At 44.5% G+C, this 19,131-nt stretch overlaps 1 protein-coding gene across 10 annotated transcripts in view; it reads right to left on the reverse strand.

The window, feature by feature from the left end:
- The window catches only part of PROX1 (prospero homeobox 1), a 57,488-nt gene that overhangs the window by 11,019 nt on the left and 27,338 nt on the right, over positions 1-19,131 (reverse strand). For 9 of the 10 annotated variants that reach the window (XM_073900185.1, XM_073900187.1, XM_073900181.1 and 6 more), the window contains one exon: positions 17,765-17,959. In XM_073900185.1, coding sequence (XP_073756286.1) covers positions 17,765-17,959 — 195 coding nt within the window. Of the gene's footprint in view, positions 1-10,761; positions 11,117-17,764; positions 17,960-19,131 lie in introns of those variants that run through there. The other variant, XM_073900189.1, reaches the window with a different exon arrangement.

The following is a 19,131-nucleotide window of genomic DNA, read 5'->3' on the forward strand; positions in this document are numbered from 1 at the left end:
CATGCATCAGCTGTTGGGCTTTTGTTACGGGTATTGTAGAACTAATCCACTGTGGCTGTTCTGCTGTGCAGTAAATAAAACAGAAACGGGCTTCTCAGACAATTCTGCATGAATATTTCAGATGGCTTTACAACTCCAATTCACAAAATCAAATAAATAAATAACTCCCCCAGCCTCTACCCACACAGAAACAAAACCCCTCAAACTAGACCCAGATGCCTCCAAGTCAACTGTATTGGAGACACTGACTTGAGCCTTCAAGCAATTATTTCGGTGAAGTTGAAAGAATAGTGCTCTCTAAACTTGAACGCCGTGGTATTTGTATTTATTATTAGCATTAGACATATCTAATTCCAAAAACTGGGTAAGCAGCTTTGAAAATCTGGAGAGCTACTTTTCTCTTTGGGCTTTCAGGAAAAAAAAAAAAATCTAATGCCATCAGAAATATAGAGTTGCCTTGTCCAAACTGCTTTTATCGTTTCCATCTACATCTTCTTCCCTCCCACTTATCTGAGAGGGGTCAAAGGAAGATGCTTGTGCATCTTGTTCATCCCAAGAGTCTTTCCAAAATGTTTAACCTGTGTAGGAGCATAAAAGGAAAATCGAACTTGGGACTTTGGAAACTGAATTTACATCATGAGTTCTCTTAGAGTGTAAACAATGCACTAATCACATATTGCGGGGCATTTTCTAGAGGACTTCTAAGTGTCTTTGGAGAAGCTAAAAAGAGAAAGGGCCTCTGAACATGCACACGTGCGCACACACACATGCACACAAAGGTCCTAGGGAAGGAGACAAAGTTGAAGTACTTTCCCGAGCATTCACTCACCCTGGTGCGCACATGATTCCTCTAAACAAACTCTCCCATCCCTGCTGTTTGTTAAGTAAATATTGATCAAGGAGAGACAGAGCTCCTGACAGCAGTGGCACAAGCTGGGGACTTACACTGCAGACACAGTGGACTTAAATGGATAAACTCAGATGCTTTAGTAACTCCTCAAAGAGATTATCAGATGAACAGGCAAGAACAGATACGATATTGCTGCTCCCCTCCACTGTCTCATTCTCACTGAATTTTCCTGTCAGAGGCAGAGGAGGAAACCTGGAGCTATCAAATATGGTTACAAGATGCTGTTACAAAGGGTCTTCCTTGCAGCCAGGCACGCGTTTACCCTATGTGCTGGCCTGGGGACTAACCGGCCCAGAAGGAAGACATGGTGCAGGATGCACGAAGTGCATTGTGGGATTGGGCCCCGCCAACCCGTCACTGCGGGGGGAAAAAGGATCAGGTGGGACAGCAAACAGCAATGGGCTTTGGGAAGCATAAAATATCCCCCCGAATGTAAGGTGATGCTTTGAACCTTTAAAGAAGAGTCCAATTCTTGGGAAGTGTTTCACTGTGATCAGTAAATGTGTACAAGGCAGTATTTTGAGAGATGCTTTGAGTATGTTTGCTTGAGCAATTTTATTGCTGAGTCAACAAGTTGAGAAAGTTGCTTTGTATTTCTTAAGTTTTATTTTAATCACTTCATGATTGTCATCTGAATGCCTGTCAGGAGCTAAAGGGCCACGGGAGCTTCCGTGGGAAGTCCAGTTTTAAAATCGTCACTAGAGATTAGGTTTTGTATATTAATCGCTGAGTGCCACGGTCAAAGAACGAGGTATTATATTTAGAGTTCCCACCAACTAGCTACATGACATTTAAATTTTATTAGGATGCTCACACCTATGTTTGGAAGGCCTGGCGTTATCTGGGGAGCACTGGCTGCAAAGCCACTTGCCAACGCCTGCCAGGTTATACCAAGGGAGGCAGAGGAAGATTCTGTGGCAGCAACTGGACTAAAGACTCTTTCACTCTGATGCTCCAAGTGGCATTCAGCTTTCAGGGACCGTACAGGACTGAATCAGCATGCAGTTTTAGGCCTAAGAGCGGGCTCAATGCCCTAGTAACATGTTTTGCTACTTAAATATGGGAAGAGTAAATGCTTATAGGAAGTGGCTATAGTTCAAGGCTGTTCTTAAAAACAAAACAAAAACAAAACAAAACAAAAAAAACAAAAGAAAAAACCAAAACCAAACAAAACAAAAAACACAATAAAACAAAAACAAAAAACCCCCATGTTTCCTCTAAGCAAAGGAACACATGGCGATAACAGTCTGTATCATTTTTTTTTTTACAAACCTTCAAAAGAACAATGTTCTGTTGAGCAAAATTCAGTAGCATTCTGTAAACATTAATTTAAGGAAATCAATAGACTCAGTGAGCTAAAGCCATATTGCAAGATAAACTGGCCAGAGTGCCACTTTGTCAAATAGATTTTCGTTTTCTCGGCTAGATAAAGACAGTTTCAAAACGGGGCAAACGTGTTGCAACCAAGGTTTGAAAAGTATGTGGCCTTCAAACAGTCTGCTTGTTCCTACAGCAAAGCTGGATAAACATACTTTAAAAATGATAAGATGGCTTAGAATTGATTTGGCTTTCAGATTCTACATATAGTAGATTTCTTGGTTGTCTCACAGGAAAAGAATAAAACAAAATCCCATGCATTCAGAAAAAAAAATGTACTTGGGAGATGGGGTTAAATTGTCTTGAGAAAGGGAGCTTGGTGGGGGGGGGGGCAGTGTCAGTTGGTGCTTGACTTTAAAAAAGAAAGGAAGAAAGAAATCTTTATTCATGCTGACCTGATGGGCAACAGGCCTTCTTGCCAAAATCCAAAAGCCAAACTCTCTGGTGGGTTTGGGATCAGAGGTTTCAGCTGGTGGAAGCTGCTCCTGTTCTGTGCACACCACGCAATGTCATGTTAATGTGCCAGGGGCGGGGGTGGGGACAGAGTGGGAGGGAGAGGAGACCCACACTACGGCCCCCAGGTTGCTCCCAGCCAGACTGAAAGAGCTGCAGGGATAATTAGAAAAAGTGGCAAAAGAAAAGCATGTCTCTCCGCCTGTCGCTGCGGCAGGGACATACATTGAGCTTGTGGCAGGAAAACTTCCAAGGGAACCCACCTGGCATCCTCCGGGGCTGTACCAGTCTGTAGAAATGCCGGTAGAGGAACCACCAGAGAGGACATGGTGGACATGGCCCCATTGGAGGAAGTGTAGTAAAAAGAATGAAAAGTCACCTGGAAAGTGCAAGGAGGGAGGCTAAGGATCTACCTTGAACAGACAGTAGAGCTCCAAGAAAAAGCGTCAGGGGATGTGGACTTTTGTCCGTAGCGTGGGCAGTGAGGGGCTGGGGATGCAGCAGGCTATCACCCTTCCCGTGGGCTTCTCTGACAGCAGCCTGGAGGAAGGGCTGAGGCACTCCCTGAGTGCTTTCTTTGTTTCCTCACCTAACCTGAGTCTTTCTCTCTTAAAAGAGGCTATTTAGAAAATACAGAATGCACAATAAAATTTCTACACTTCTAAGATGTTGATAATGTATGTGTTGATAAAAACATCAAATGATGATCAAGCAATGTGCTTGGGGGCACCTGGGTGGCTCAGTCCTTAAGCATCTGCCTTCGGCTCAGGTCATGATCCCAGGGTCCTGAGATTGAGCCCTGCATCGGGGTCCCTGCTCAGTGGGAAGCCTGCTTCTCCCTCTCCCACTCCCCCTGCTTCTGTTCCTGCTCTCACTATATCTCTCTCTGTCCAATGAATAAATAAAATCTTAAAAAAAAAAGAAAAGAAAAGAAAGAAATGTGCTTGGATGGAGCATTTTGACTAATTGTGACTTTCGGGAATAAAAAAGAATGTCTTAACATCTACTTGACCTGCTGTGTATGCTGTATGTGTGTATGCTTTTTAAACTATATAAACATTCCACTGGTAACTCTGTGTAGAGATATCAAGAGAAATAAAACCATTTCTCCCATAGCCCCAGAAAAGTAGGTACTTAACTAGTTTGCCGGGAACAGAATGGCAAATGTCATTATAATACACTCTATGACACTGTCAAAATTATTTTTTGGCACTGAAATTTGGTTCATCAAATATGATTAAAATGGCTAGTTTATTTGCTCATGTTTGGAAGTCTTGGTGGTATACGTGTCAGGAAACAAAATGATTGTCATGTTATTTGTGGTGATGGAGTAAATATTCCTTCCCTCCCGAACTCTGCACACGTTTCAAAGAATGACTCCAAGTTTAAACAGACAAAACAAATGAACAAATAAAATTCAACAAGAAGAAAATCAGGGAAAAAGTATTAAAAACGAAAATCTAATACTTTCCTAATCTCTTTGCCCCCAGGATGCGTTGGAAATACACTTAGATCTTAAACACAACTGGAAGCTCCTGCCAGAATTATGCATCTGATAGGCTAGCCATTCAGGTAAGACCTGGACCAAGATATTTCATCCAAGAATCATGGAGTTTTGGAACCTCAGGACTCGGAGAGTCCATGTTCTCCAAAAGAACGAAACAATCTGAGCCAGGGGTTGGCAAACTTTTTCTGTAAAGGGCTAGATAGTAAATACATAGACTTTGTGGGCCACATTCTGTCTCTGTTGCACATTCTTCTTCTTGTTTACAACTTTTTAAAAATATAAAAACCATTCTGAACTCAGAGTCATAAAAAACAGGCTGAGGGCCAGATCTGGCCCAAACGCCATCGTTTGCCAACTTCTGCTCTTAGCCAAACTTGAGGGCTAACAACGTTCCCGAATGCGCTTTCATTCTTCACTAATCCTGTGTGCCTCACTGGGTCAGCACACTACTTGTTCTTGCAGGGTAGCTGGGATCGATTCACCCAACTTCAACCTGCAATGTCACGCCATTCCTCAGATGCACGGAAGGCTGCCCACGTCTATGGGAACAGAGTGAAACCACACCCAGAGATAATCAAGGCCCAGGAAGACTTCAGCCCTTCTCTGCCTTGATGAGGAGGTTTTCATTAGGAACGTTCCTGCCAGGAAACATTCAAAAGTATGAGATGGCGGAATCCATACCCCTTCACAACACATCAAATGAATCAGCTCGATATTTAGATGGAAAAACGAGCAGCATACTGGCCACACTGCAGTGTTAACTCACTTCCCTTCAAGGCAGCCCCACGAATTATGTGCCATTGGTATCTGAGTTCAAGACAGGCTAATAGTGCTTAAAGTTTAACTTTTGCTACAATTACTGGGTGAGGTCGTAAAATAAATAGGGCCAAGCTTGGTGCCATTCTTGGATGGGAGCTTATCCAAAAACAACAAGACATAAACTCTCCAATATTGCACGAAAGGAAGCTAGGGCACAGATAATCCACAGTTATTCCTGTTTCGTTCGAGAATGCATTACGTGATTGTTTTCTGCACCAGGTTTATCTTCGTAATTAAGCTTTGCCTAGGCTAACATGGAAACTAGTCTGCGTGCCCTGTATTCATGCTGATAGAGCCTGTGAGTGAGGAACCCAGGGAGAAACTGTTAGGAAGTGGGGTTCAGGCAGGACGATGAGAATAGCATCACCCATGGCAAGCACCAGAGAAGGCACTGTGAGGTACGGGTGATAATCAAAAGAGTGCTTCCAAGAACACCGGATCTTGGGAGAGACCACCACTCTGCTGACAACAGAGTATGCATCCTAAATAATATTGGGGCTGCTCTGAGAAAGGACTGGGATTAAAGGCCTCAGTCCCATCTTTTGGTTTTGACTAAAAAAAATCTTTGTTCTGTCAGAGAAATTCTGTTTTGTGTTTCTAGAGTATTCTATTGGTCTCTCCTCCACAATTACCCTTTGCAAAAGGAAGGATGAGCTGTATTTTAAAGCAACCTAAGAGCTTGGGAATGGCTCTGAAATTCCTTTTTTAAGAAAGGTAAATGGTTTGGAAAAGGGGAGAAACAGATTCTCGAATGGCCCCGGGGGCCTTTGGGAGCCCTCTAGACCCATGTCAACACCTAACGGGACTTGAGGTAATGTTTGCGGTGGGGAGTCTTAGGATGCTGTCAAGGATTGGCCCTTGCATTGGCCCTGCCGAAAGGCAATTACAGGAATCGATATACAGATTATCTTGTATACTGTCAGGCCACTGAAAATGATAAGTCTTTAAAAATTGTCTCTATATTAAAGGAAACACAGTGGCCTTGAAACCAGGGCCTTTCATCATTACCCACTTCTGCTTCTGGTTGTTTTTCTGCCTTTAGCGCCACTCAGCCCCCACACTTGTTCTCAGTCGACATACTACCTTTTACTAAAAATCACTTTTAGAACGAAATTTTACTTTAAAATGCTTTGGTAGCCCCTTCCCCCCCCAAAAACACAAGTTGGGGACCATAACCATAAAAAGATGAAAAATACATATCCAAATGACTTGTGTGAGGATTTGATACCAACCACAAACGCATGAACACCCACAAAATCCCACTGGGAAAGACTTTCATGATCGAAATTACCACCGTCTTGGAAGAAAAGGTGGTGTGGCTTTTGCAAAAATTGCCAACCCAGCCTAATAGTGAAGGTAGTTATCCGAAACAACTCTTTCTGTCCTGAACGAGGGCAGATGTTATATTATATACAGAGGTTCATGCATAGCGGAAATGCTGATGGTCCAGGTGGAGGTATGGCATAGTGGGATACGTGTGGGAACAGGTATATAGCATCTCTCTTAGTTTATTCAGTTCTGTTCCATCTCCTAGAAAACCCACTCACATGAGGGCTTCAGGACAAATGTCCTCATTGTTTGGCTGCCCTAGCCAACCCAACCCATAAAGTGAGCAGCAAGTATAATGACTCGTGCCAATTCAGTCAATAAAAGTTTATGAATTTAAAAAATTAGTCTCTGTAATCCCAGCATGGGAGTTGCCACATCTCCAAGGGCACTGTTGAGATTTAGATCTGCAAAGAGAGCGTTGGGAGAACACGAAAATGGGTACCCTAGAGATTGTCACTGAGATAATTAAGCCACAGCAGAGCCACAAGGGTGGAAGTGGTCCCACATGGACACCATCTGGATTCCTAGGGGCTCCACAGTCACTGCTTAAAGCTTCGCATCATGCCCAGGATTTATTTCAAGAATGCAGAATGTCTTCTAGAATCACAGAATTTCAAAGATAGAACAAAGCTCTGTGTTTCATCTTATCACTTGACGGGTGAGCAAAGTAGAGCTCAACAAGGCAGGTGTGGCCAGAAGCAGACCCTCTAATCTGGTGTTCCCTCCGCCAGAACCCCTCCCCTCATTGCTGCCCTTCTCATCTGGAACCCATGACTCCAGAATCCTGGAGTTGGTCCAGGCTGGTGTCACCTTTACAGCCACACCTGGGGCAGGAGGAATCACTTTCTCTTTTTAAAAACCAGTTTTGCATTGACTCTTTGTCCCAATTCTGATGAGAACTCCCTGTTTGCTCATTTGTTTGTTTGCCTATTTAGGATCAGCAGGAAATGGTGCAATCGTTGAGCTACTGATAACAGCAGCAAGGTAACTTTTACTTGGCTCTATGAATTAATAAAAGCAAATGCTTATACAGCACTTACTCTGTGCTAATACAGTCATGTATATTCATTTAATTCTGAAGACAACTCTGTGAGGTAGTTGCTATTATTTTCCCCATTTTATAGACAAGGAAACTGAGGCACAGGGAGGGTAAGACACTTGCCAAGGTTTGAAGAGCTGGGATCTGACCCCAGGAACCAGTTCCAGAATCCATGCTCTTAGGTTCTGCACTATTATTAGTTCAGGACCACTGACATTGCAAAGACTCCCCAAAGGATTTCCTTCTTAAGATTTCAAGGTGATGCTTTCATATAAAATAACACCTACTTGTAAGTGAACATTTTGTTTCCTGCCTAAGAATAATTTAGAGGCCAGAGCTTTCTTGCCCTAGTTTTAGCATTTTAAAGACTCAAGCCCAAGACTAAGGTCATGTCTTCATGATATCAAATGCCCTGATACTTTATCTACAAAAACACTGAAAACATCCAGACAGCATGGTGGATCTGCTCATTTTTTTATTTGGCTGGATATGTCCTGGAGACACATTCAGATTTGCCAGAATACTTGCCAAGAGGCTCATAAATTGGTGTCAGGGGATCATCTTAAGCAAAAAGTGCTACTGAGATGTTACTCAAGAAATCCAACTTCTGAGGATAAACTTCTGGGACCAACAAAACAAATCGCATTGGGTGTGTGTGAGAGAGGTACAACCACCAAACTATAGTGTGGCTGCCCATGGCTGGAATTCTGTCCTGTGGTCTGGTAAGTGCAACTATCCCTCGAGAAGACACAGTCATGCCGGAAATGCATTACAGAAGGGCAGCGAAAATGATCAGGGGCAGCCCACTTACTGTATGAGATTAGACTTTTAAAAAGGATTAGAGCCCCTTAATCTGGAGAGATGAAGATTAAGAGGGAGGAATGATCAAAGTCTATAAAATCAGAAAGGAAATGGAGAATATGGTCACAGTCCTGTTCACAAATCCCAGGATATTATAACAAGGGAGATCCTTTGGAGTTCCAGGGAAATCACTTTAAGAACCATAAAAAGAAGATGCAATTTTCACAGCAGGTAATAAATTTAGAGAATTATTATCTTGAGGAGTGATATACTCTGAGAATGCAGTTAAGTTTAAAAAAAGGTTTAAATAAACCCATGGGTGATAAAACCATAATGAGCTAATGACGGAAGGTTGGGAATGTTCTGGGGACATCCTGAGTCTTTCGAAAATGATTCCAACAATGACAGGTACCAGTCTCTCCTGGCCAGAGGGCTGGGTAGCTGACTGATCTGACCACCTCTCCCTTTACTCTCCCAGCCAAATCGTTCCTAAGATTTGGAACGGGGCTCAGGGACTGGAGAGTGTTCGGGCCTGGTACCGTACGACAACTCATTCCTCACCAGGAGTTTTCTTTATTCCTTACCGGTGTCTCTGTCCTAGATCTGACCATGATTCCCATAAAAATATGAACTTAATCCTTAAAACGAAAAATCTGTTTTATTCAAAGATAGAGACATTTCAAACATCTTATGTTGCAGTGGTTGGGAGATAAAAAACTGATTAAACTCTCCATTGGGGAAGCTACTCATAGTATGGTAACACAGGCCAATTAGTTCAAATTTAAGGGGAAATTAAACATCCCAATTATGGAGCACCCATCACAGCCCAACATACTAAACTCTGAAATTTACTGCAGTTAATGGAGAAACCAGCACACCTTAACAAAAGCCGTGGTTCTGTGAAATACACAGAATAAAACTTAAGGGGAATGTTTCAGCTCCTTTCCCAAAAAGCCAAGTGCTAATCACTTTAAATATCTAATAATAGGTCATTGTTGGGGGCTGGGGAGGTTAGGGCCGCAGAAGGAGGCAGGGGACTTCGGTAGGGGGATGAGTGGAGATGAAGATTCCATTCATAGAAAAAGAACCTTCAGATGACCATAACATGCAGAGCGAAGCATGAAGAATCTTTTCTGCACTCACATTTTAGACTGCTTTCTGAAAATTGTTAAAATGTGGCAATGTGTAGAAAGCAAATAAATGAGCCAAGGAGAGGAAAGAAGTGGCATGGAGGAGAAAGGCATCCGTCCAATAAGCAGTATCTAATAACTCCTCATCCCAGCCCGATCTACCGTCATATACTGGGAGCAGTCCCCTGGTATCTCCGCAAACCACAGGTTTGAAAATGTTAGCCCTTGTGTTGGGGAGCTGTTCAAAGTCACTCTCCATCTGGGGAACGGAGAAGTAGGAAGGTGGCAAGGGGTGGGGATGGGTTAAGGGGTAGAGTCACCCTGCTTCTCATTGTAGACCTCAGAGTGATTTGGGCAAGAAAACTGGGACATCTGGAGTTCAGAAGTCGAGGAAAATGGGGAAGAACCGGGAAGATGAATACACGATCATCAGTGACACAAAAGAACGGAGCAGAAAGAAGCCTGGGCTTGGGCACTCGCGTCTGGCAAGGAGGCCAGCAGCAGGGCTAATGAAGCATTTGTGGTGTGGGATGTTTGCCAGCGCAACAAAGAAGATGTGCTTGGGCTCTGCAGATGTGCCAGGGCCCCCAGAGCAAAATAATGACATAATCACCATCAGTGTCACAGACCAGACTGTACACAAGGTGACGGGGGGGGGGGGCTGTAACACACACACAGGGAGGACTTGCCACGGCCCACAGCGGCGGCTGCCCCGAGGCCTGGCAGGCAGGCAGAACTACCTAGCCTAGCTGTCTCTAGCTGGATCTTTGATCCTGGGCGGGGGGGGGCTTGTCCCCACCACCAGTGGGGGTTTCTCATCCGACCCAAGTTCCTCCCGAGGAGGAGGCAGCAGCAATCTGAAAAGCTTACGAGAGCTTCAGACTGGCAGGAAAAAAAAAAAAGTGAATAAAGAGAAGCAAGGGGGAAATGGAAGGAGGGAGCTTTGAGACAAACTCCCTCTGCCTTCTGCCAAGTTCTGTGCTCAGACTTTTCTCGAACCGGGCCCTGGCCATCCCACCTGAGGTATCAATATGATCATGGACGTCCGTGTTTCCAGCTGTAAAGGGAAGACAAGAAAAATCTGGGGGCACCTGCGGGGGCCCAGGGGGCCGCGACCGGGTCACGCATGGCACCCCCCCCTCGGCACGAGGGCACGGGTAGCAGGCAGGCGGGAGGAAGCGGCCCCCGCCCATCTGAAACCAGGTCTGTCGGAGGGTTCGGCACCTGCCGCGGCTCCCGCCCGCTAAGGTGGGTGTGTTAGTACAGCTGTCTGGCTTCTAAGTGACTTTTGTCAGTTTGAAAGTGAAAGTCTGTTTGAGGAGCTGCAAGAACAACAGCCCAGAGCCCGGAAGAAGAGCTCGCAGCACAAAGGACTGAGGCTACACTCGTGTCCCTTTTCATTGCTTCTGATGAAAGATTCATAAGAAGAACTTTAATTTTTTATGACCCCCCTTTTTGGTATGACTATATTAGTTGTGTCAACTTCCATACACAGCTTCTCTTAAAATACCAAAAAAGGTCTGTGGTGAAAGTTGTTCAAGGAGGTTACGGGGACAGAATCACTTCTGGCCATCGTGATGGGTCCCTTCATCCGGGAGGGGCTGCTCTGAGAGACCCAGAGATTTCCTTGAGATACGCTTCCCTTCAGCCTCGACGTCACTGTGCACCCGACAGGGATCTTAAACCTTTCTAATGTGCCCGTTCAACCGCTCTTTGGAAGAACAATTATATTTGTTTTTCTTGGCTTCACCCTATTTAACAGGAACAGAAGTATAATAATCATTAATGGCCCTCCTCCTTTACTTCTCAAATAGCTGTCTCCACATTGCATCTTTCAGTTTGTGTCTCAGCCAAAAGCAGGGGTTGGGGGGCACACAGATTGCATGGTTTTGTGTCATGTTACCAAATAGCACTGGAGGATTGGCTTAAGGCAATCACTGAAGGTGACACAATATTTTTAAACGAGAATGATCTACTTTCAAGAACCAAAGTCCTATGCCTCACCAAAAAGAGCGTTTGCAAAAAAGACTTACTCTTACAAATTTATACTGAGATGCTTAAGAGAAATGAGTGAACGAGCACTAAATTTTCTGCCCTGCGGCTGAAAAGGAACCAAATGATTACAGTGAAATCAAATCCGGGAGTGGTTAGGAGGCCGAGGAAATTTGATTTAAAATATTATTGGCCACGTGAAAAGGGATCGCCAACTTTTGAACAAGCTTTAGGTGGCTAAATGAGTTTGTTTCATCTAGACGAAATAAACAGGCTCATTTTCAAAAGGCTGTCAGAACTTCTCCAGACATTTAAGCCAGGATGGGCCGAACACAATGCTAACATCCCACCGAAAGCTCCAGCCACCACCAGCGGCTCTCTGCAGAGAACTTGCTCCCTTTCTCCTATTGATAACCCTTTGTGGGACGAAGAAAAAGAGCAGAGGCAAGGAGAACTGAATGTCAGACAATAGACATCACTCCACACACTGTCTCTGAACTTCCCTCATCTCTGAAGGACAATTAATTATGAAGGCCTTAGGGGTAGGTCGTAGCAAGGGAAAACCCACTGCCATCCCAGCATCACGGCTGCCACCTCTGTGTTTGCTAAATGGCTTCTCCTGTTGGGGTACAGCCACCAAGAGAGCCAATAGATCATGGGGGGGGCGGGGAGGGAGGGAAGCAAAAGATTTTTTTTGTGTGTGCGTCTGCCCTTGTATAATTCTATTCTCACTGTGAACTCATCCATACACAAAACACAAGGACAATTTTTTTTTTTTTTTAAAGAGAGAAAAGCCACAGGGTAGGTTGCAGCAGAAACGGCCTCTCAGTGGTGTGTTAAAAAGGATGGTCTTTTCACCAAATCATTTCATAGAGGCAAAACAGACTAACACAAAGAGTCGAGACTTTTTCTCCGACATTAAATGGAGTAACTGATAAGGTCAGACATATGATACCTAAAGACATGAATCTGTGAACTCTTGAAGTCAAAGGGCCTCTCTGTGCTGAGGAACAATCTTTCAAAGGAAATAGATCATAGAACTCCACTGAATCCGCTTTAAACTTTATGAAGCAGGAGGAGAAAAAGCTCTAAGTAGGGAAGCTTGACAGAAGAGCCTTGAACTATTTTCTGAAGGAAAGATGAGACCCTCCCTAGGCTGCCACAAAACATTTTTTTTTTCCTAAAGGCTTCTCTGAACTTTGATATGTGCCAAGACACTGCCATTGAAAGCTGTATAATTATGTGCTATAGCCACTGTAGAAAATGCTTTGTTCACCCCAACAAAGGACAATAAGCAAAGTAAAGCGACGTTACACTGTATCTTTTTCTTTAAGAATGTTGAGAAAGGTCATGGAATGCTATAACTAATAAAGCTGTTGAGTAAGGAGGTTTTAAAGCTGATCTTACTGTGCTTGAATGTAACCCAATGACAAAAAAGACACAGGGAGCTAAAAATGCAAGGACATTACCAAATAGATGATAAATCAATGGGCCCGCTTCATTATACTGATCAACACCTTGAATCCCAAAAGGACGGTGAGGCAAAAATGAGGCTCCGTGCATGCACAATCCTGCCTCTGCCCCCCAGCCCCCCCCCAGCCCCCACCCCTTCCAGCCCACCTCGAAGCCGGCCTCTTTACAGTTCTGTCCCTCACACTTCAGGCCATCATTCTGCATAGGAATATGTTCCCAGACAGCCATGTGTGTACATATATTTAGGGAACATTCATTTAGTCTCTTAAAAGATCAATTTGGCTTGTCAGTGGCGGGACTGGCAGGGGAAGAAATGGTAAGAGTCTCTTTCCCTCCTCACCGCCCACCAAGGATGTGTGTCATGTGATCACTCAAATGGCTCAGCAGCTCGGAGGCCAAAAGACCACAACGGCAGTAAAAGGGTTTCACTCATGTGCCAGTTTCCCAAATGATCACTCATATTTAAGTATCTATTTGGAGAGGAGGGAAGCGCTTCCTAAACCCACCTGTCCTCATTTTTCTTTAGAGCGGTGACAATGTGAATGAAAGATTTCCAAATACATGAAATCTTCTTCAATGTGGGTTGTGTGGGAAGCGGGAGGGTTGGGGGCGGGCGGGCAGGCGGGGTGGAGAGAATGTGTTCAGCACGCGTATGTCAGTGTCTGCAGTGGGGGTGGGGTGTGAGGGGTGCTGCATTTTGATTTTCTCTTTCAACAGTGCAGAAGTGGGTCTGCAGAACTACCCTTCTTGTGGGTCATGTGACGCCTGGAAAAAAGTTGAGCCACAGGCTCTGTGATGAAGCATCTGCTCGGTGGGATGTCAGTGTCTTAGGAGATGGTCTGTACAAGTCCGCTAATCGATGAGTCAAGTTCCCCATTCTGTTTCTTTCTCGGCCTCCCCTCCCCACACCTGGGTCTTGAGGGAGGGCAGTGGGGGCTGGTCACTCTTACAGGGCACGGGGACCCTGCCTGCTGATAAATGGCTATCACTTGTAGGCCTGGGAGGGATGCTGGCTGAGCACCGAGGGGCAAAAGCCACCTCCTCTTGGTACTGGAGAAGGACAGGGAGCGCGCAGGGCAGCCTTGGAAACTGACAGCCATCATCACCTTCCTTCCTGTCACAATTGTGAGGGAAACAAAAAAGTAATAAAATCCAACTCCTCTGCCCCTAAAGTCAGAAGTATCAGTATGATTTAAAAACTGGGAAGGGATCCCAACCCTCCTTCCCCTCCCCATAAAAAAATGCTGGAACCTCTTCAAAGGGAAGTGAGAATGAGGCATGGAAATATATACCATAACACCTGGAAAGACAAATTTATTGTTGCCAATCTCATTAAACGTGAGAAGCAGGAGTGAAAGATGCAGCCTGTAATTAAACACCCCTCTCCTGCACACCTTCGCACACTCACCTTCAGAAGCCAGGTGCCCCACCCCATGTGAGGTGGCCAGCACAGACTGACGGTGGCGTGCGTGCCCCTCCCCTGTCTGTGTCTTCTCCCCCTTCCCCTGGGTCTTCTCAAGCTCTCCCCACACTAAGTCTGAGTGCTGTGCCAAGAATCTTGGCCATTGTGTAAACTGATACAAAAGGCAGAACAAGCCCTCCTGTCACTTAGAAGGTCCTGACTCATAAAGGCCAGGAAACGCAGGGTCCAGAGGAGGAGATTCAAGCCACTCCCTCCTCGCTAGTGATAAACCTTCCCCATCTGCTTTATTTTCCTGTAGGCCAGGGGTCAGCAACCACTCTGGCCTTGAGAGCCATGAGCAGCAGGGGCTGGAGGGGGGTGGTGCTAAGCAGTGACAGAGGTGCCACCAGCAAGCTTATGACAGAGGCAGAGACAGACAGAGCAGAAAGCTGAAAAAAAGACAAGCAGCAGAAGAGAAAGAAGGAAGGAGGGAAGGCATTAGCTTCATTCTCTTTCCCTGGTTCTACCTGTTCCCACCAGTTTAGAATTACTTAAAAAATAGTAGAAAGCTTTAGGCAGACTGAACTTTTTCTTCTATTAACACCCACAGCATTATTACTGCTCACACTAAATAAGTTAATACTGGTAAAACACTTAGAAGAGTGCCCAGGACTGTAGAGTACAGCCAATAAACGTTAGCTATTTTGTTACTGTTACAAACAACTGATTGAGAAATTTAAAAATGCCATCGATAAGCTGTTTTATTATTTGACTAGCTAATACTCAATTGGGTGAATATATAGTCCTTTAAACTGACTGGATCTTTGGGCAACATGTAGCCATAACTTCAAAATCTCTCTACCATGCTTCATCCCTGTTTAAAAATTAGAAAAAAACAAAAACCAAAAACAACAACCCAAGGTGTAGTTCTCTATTTGGCCATCCTCTTTACTTGCTCCTATTAGACTACAGATTCACTTTACTTGATCTTAAGAGGAGAAGCCTAAATACAAAAGTCAAGCAGGGCACACAGTATCAGCTGAGATATTCAGCTTGAGGTGCCGGGTCTACTTGTGGCTCGTGGGCCACGGCCCGCAGTGGTCAAGCTACATTGATAAGACCAGTGGCTTTTTAAGCATCTCACTTAAGCACTGACCTCCATGCACAAAGGCACAGAAAAGAAGGGATCATCTTATCTGAAGCTTCTGCGCCCAACTGGGAGGCGAAATGAAAAGCTATTTAGTGACTGGGGCGAGGGGCACGCGTGTATGCATATGTGCCTAGGTGTGAGTGGAGGGAACAGCCCAGAATCCATGTTCCTGCTTTATGTCTTACCACATTTCCGGAAGGATCCTAATTTTTTTACTGAAGAAGGGAAAGACCCAGAATAGACCAATAACTCGTCTGAAGTCACATGAGAAGTGACAAAACTGCTCCCCGGGCCCCATACTCCTTGCACTGAAGCAGTCTTAAAATAGACACTGCAGATAAAGGAGAGGTGTCCTGGCTGGAAGTGGATATGATTCACAAAGAGAGAAATATCAGATGTTAATCATATTAAAGGAGGATTTAGATGATGCTAAATGGAGCAGCTTGTTGGGTACCTCTTGGTGCCAGCCATCCCTGCTTGTGACATTTTGGCCCTTGTGCTGTGAGCAGGGGATTAAATTCCAACCAGGTAAGGTTTAAGAACCCTAAAACTCCTAATGTGCACCATAAGGATTTGTCCTCTCGAGAATATTACACAGCAGAAATGCAGAACTCATTGAGTGAATCTTGGGCAATTCTTTTAGGAAGCTTGACGCACGCCGCCAAACAAATATTTGTCGGTATCAGCTCTAAAGAGTTCACTAGTACACAGCTGAATTCTCTTCGGGTAAAGTTTAGAGCAACAGACTTATCAGAAAGGGGGAGAAAAAGAAATGAAAGTCTTCATAAGATTTCTTTAAAATGTCTAGCCATAATCCTATTCTTCAGCTCTAGAGGAAATTCTGTTGGAGAGTTCTGTCAGGACGGTAAACCAGTGCTGTCTTACCACAGACTTTAAACACAGAGACTTTATAATGGTGAAGCAAAACAAGAAGGATCCCCACTTTTAATGTGTTCAAACAGCCAAAGAGAAACTTTGCTCATAACACCTTTGGCAAGAAACACATATTCGTCTTGGATAACACAGATAAATTAAATTGCAGTAGAACCGTTCAAACTTTCAAGGGAAAACCATGACCTCCCCATGGCTAAGTTTCCACCTTCGGTGCTTGATCAGCCACCATCACTGATCTGCACTGCCAAAAAAAGTGGAAGAATGGCCCCAAAAGGAATGGGCAGGTCCCTTCCATTGACAAGTATAGACCAAGATGCCCTTCTTTCTCTTCCTTTGAAGTTGCCAAATTCCTGGGTGTTTCTGAGTGCCTATCTTACATGAGGAAAGCATGAGTATTATCATAAGGTCCCCTGTAGGAGTAGATGGGGGGAAAAGAACATTCCTATCCTCAAGATAACACAAGAAAAGGACTAACGTGGTCAAGCCACCCACAACCTGTCTACACGCACCACCAGGGGTTCAGCCTGCAGAACCCTGCCACATTCTCACCTCTAACTATTGTTGCCTCATCCAGCAGGGCTCAGCAAAATGCCTTTGTGAGGACTGGGAGATTCGCTAGTGTTGTCTTATAGAGTCATCACGTTGCAATGAAAAACGTTTGCTAAGGCACAGCATTAGCCAGTAAAGAAACGCTTTACTCATAGCCACACATCTTTCACTGTTGTGTAGCTATTGCTTTCTGGGAATCGTCTATACTGCTTTGTGTATCTAGAATATGCATGTTGTAGATATACGTGTGTGTGTGTGTGTGTGTGTGTGTGTGTGTGTGTGTGTGTGTGTGAACAAATCGCGGCATGCTTGTGAAGCTACACATCTGCGAGATAAACATCCTAGGCTCTCCCCCCAAAAGAACAAAAACAGAAACTAAACCATAAAAAGATGTTGATGGCTCTCTTACAATACGTACTTAGTAAATTCTCGTACCATTTCTTCCATAAAGGAAATAAATGCTGATTAAAGTAGAAACCACGGAATCACTCCCCCATCCACCTTTCTAGACTTTTTTAGAAAGCAACTTTTGCAGCGATCATTGCACATAGCCTATGTCAGCTCAATCAACATGCCAGAAACTAAGTAGCAAAAAGGCCTGTTAGAGTGGGGACCTCTTCTCTGGAAAGGGAGTCACTGTGTGTGGGTTCCTTGCTGCAATTTTCTCTGAATTCTCCAGTTCCCTTTTCTGTGGCCCATGGGTCTTCAGGCAAGCAGCAGAGCTGGGGAGTGGGAAAGGACGTAGGAGTGGGTCAGTCCCCTGTGACTCTTCCCATAGAGTGGGGCTCCTCCTCCTTCTGCTCTACCTCTTACCCTATTGCACGGGATGCTCGTGTGAGATAACAAGACTAAAACAGATTTGGGGACATTGGTAAAGAAAATAAATTTTTCTTAAAAAAAGAAAAGGGGGAGGACCAAACAATAAAGATGAGTTCCTACCTCAAAGTCATTTGCTTTATTGTAGTGCATGTTCAGAGCCCTGTACAGCTCACAGTCTCTGGTTATAGACAGCTCTTCGGTACTGGTGACTCCATCGTTGATGGCTTGACGCGCGTACTTCTCCATCTGAATGTAGTAAAACTCACGGAAATTGCTAAACCACTTGATGAGCTGAGAGGTAATGCATCTGTTGAACTGTCAAATTTAAATGTTGGAAAGGATAAGAACATGGCCATTTTCTTCATTTATTCTTTAAGCATTTGAAGTCTTTTTAAAGTTCTCCTCTCCTCCTGACTTGGACAGAGTATGTTTTTGGGATTCCACCAAAATGGTGGCAAGAGGGGTGAAAGCAGTAATACATTTATAAGAGATTATAAAACCTATCAGCAGTGGAAATCACTTCCCAACCCTCCACATTTCAAATGGAAAACTCACATTCTAAATCTGATTTTCCTTAAGAAGCTGAGTATCTTATTCTAAACACCGTTCTTCATCTTTCAATGGAAAAAACGGTATTTGTATACTTCTTTATGGAAACACATCCAAGCCACGGAGTGCTGGGAAGAGTTGTTACTTCCAAGTACAGCTTCCCTGCTTTTCAAAAAGTCCACGTTCCACCATTTTGCTTTTATGAAAAGACCTACATTAGCACCTGGTTTCACTAACTGAAAGAAATCCAAAGAGGATATTTGCTTTTCAGAAACAAAGCGACAAGGGAAAATAGTGTTCAGCATTTGCTTTGCAGCGAGCCATTAGGGAGGGAGCATGCTCCCCGAGCAGCAAGGGTGGCCCCACCAAGCTCCTTCCCTAGGAACCAGGCTCAGCATCTCAGCATCATGCCGCCATGGCTTTGCACTGTGTCTGTGAGCATCTGGGCTTTATCTTGATTTATTTTGTGCATCTGTTATCGAGATGTGTCCTAGGGTATCAGAAAAGTCTAAGAGAGGTTATTTTTTTTCAGGTCTGGGAATGCTCAACACTTTTTCCATATGAATTGACAGTAATTGCTTCTTCGCTTTCTGCCATTTCGGCTTATGACAGGTTTCACAGGAACCCTTCTACTTTGGGATAGCAGGGGAAACCTGTACCAGAGATGGTGAGCCACGCGACTTCACCACTAGCATGATTTCTTTTTTTTTAATGAGAATTTGTGTCATCACATGGCGGCCTCGTGCAATGCTGGAGAACAGCTTTCACACAAAAGGGGAGGAATCTGGCATTTGCTTATTTTTTGGTAATGGGTGATCCCCATGGCCCTCCAGCTGTGACCCCACTTTCTGTTTGCACATGGTACTCACATCTGTCTGGCCAGACTGCCGTGCCTGTTCATACACTTCCTACAGCCAGCATTGGGTAAGACCCACGCC

This window comes from Callorhinus ursinus, unplaced genomic scaffold, assembly GCF_003265705.2.
Source record: "Callorhinus ursinus isolate GAN/ISIS: 27379988/994484 unplaced genomic scaffold, GSC_fseal_2.0 scaffold13, whole genome shotgun sequence".
Taxonomy (NCBI): domain Eukaryota; kingdom Metazoa; phylum Chordata; class Mammalia; order Carnivora; family Otariidae; genus Callorhinus; species Callorhinus ursinus.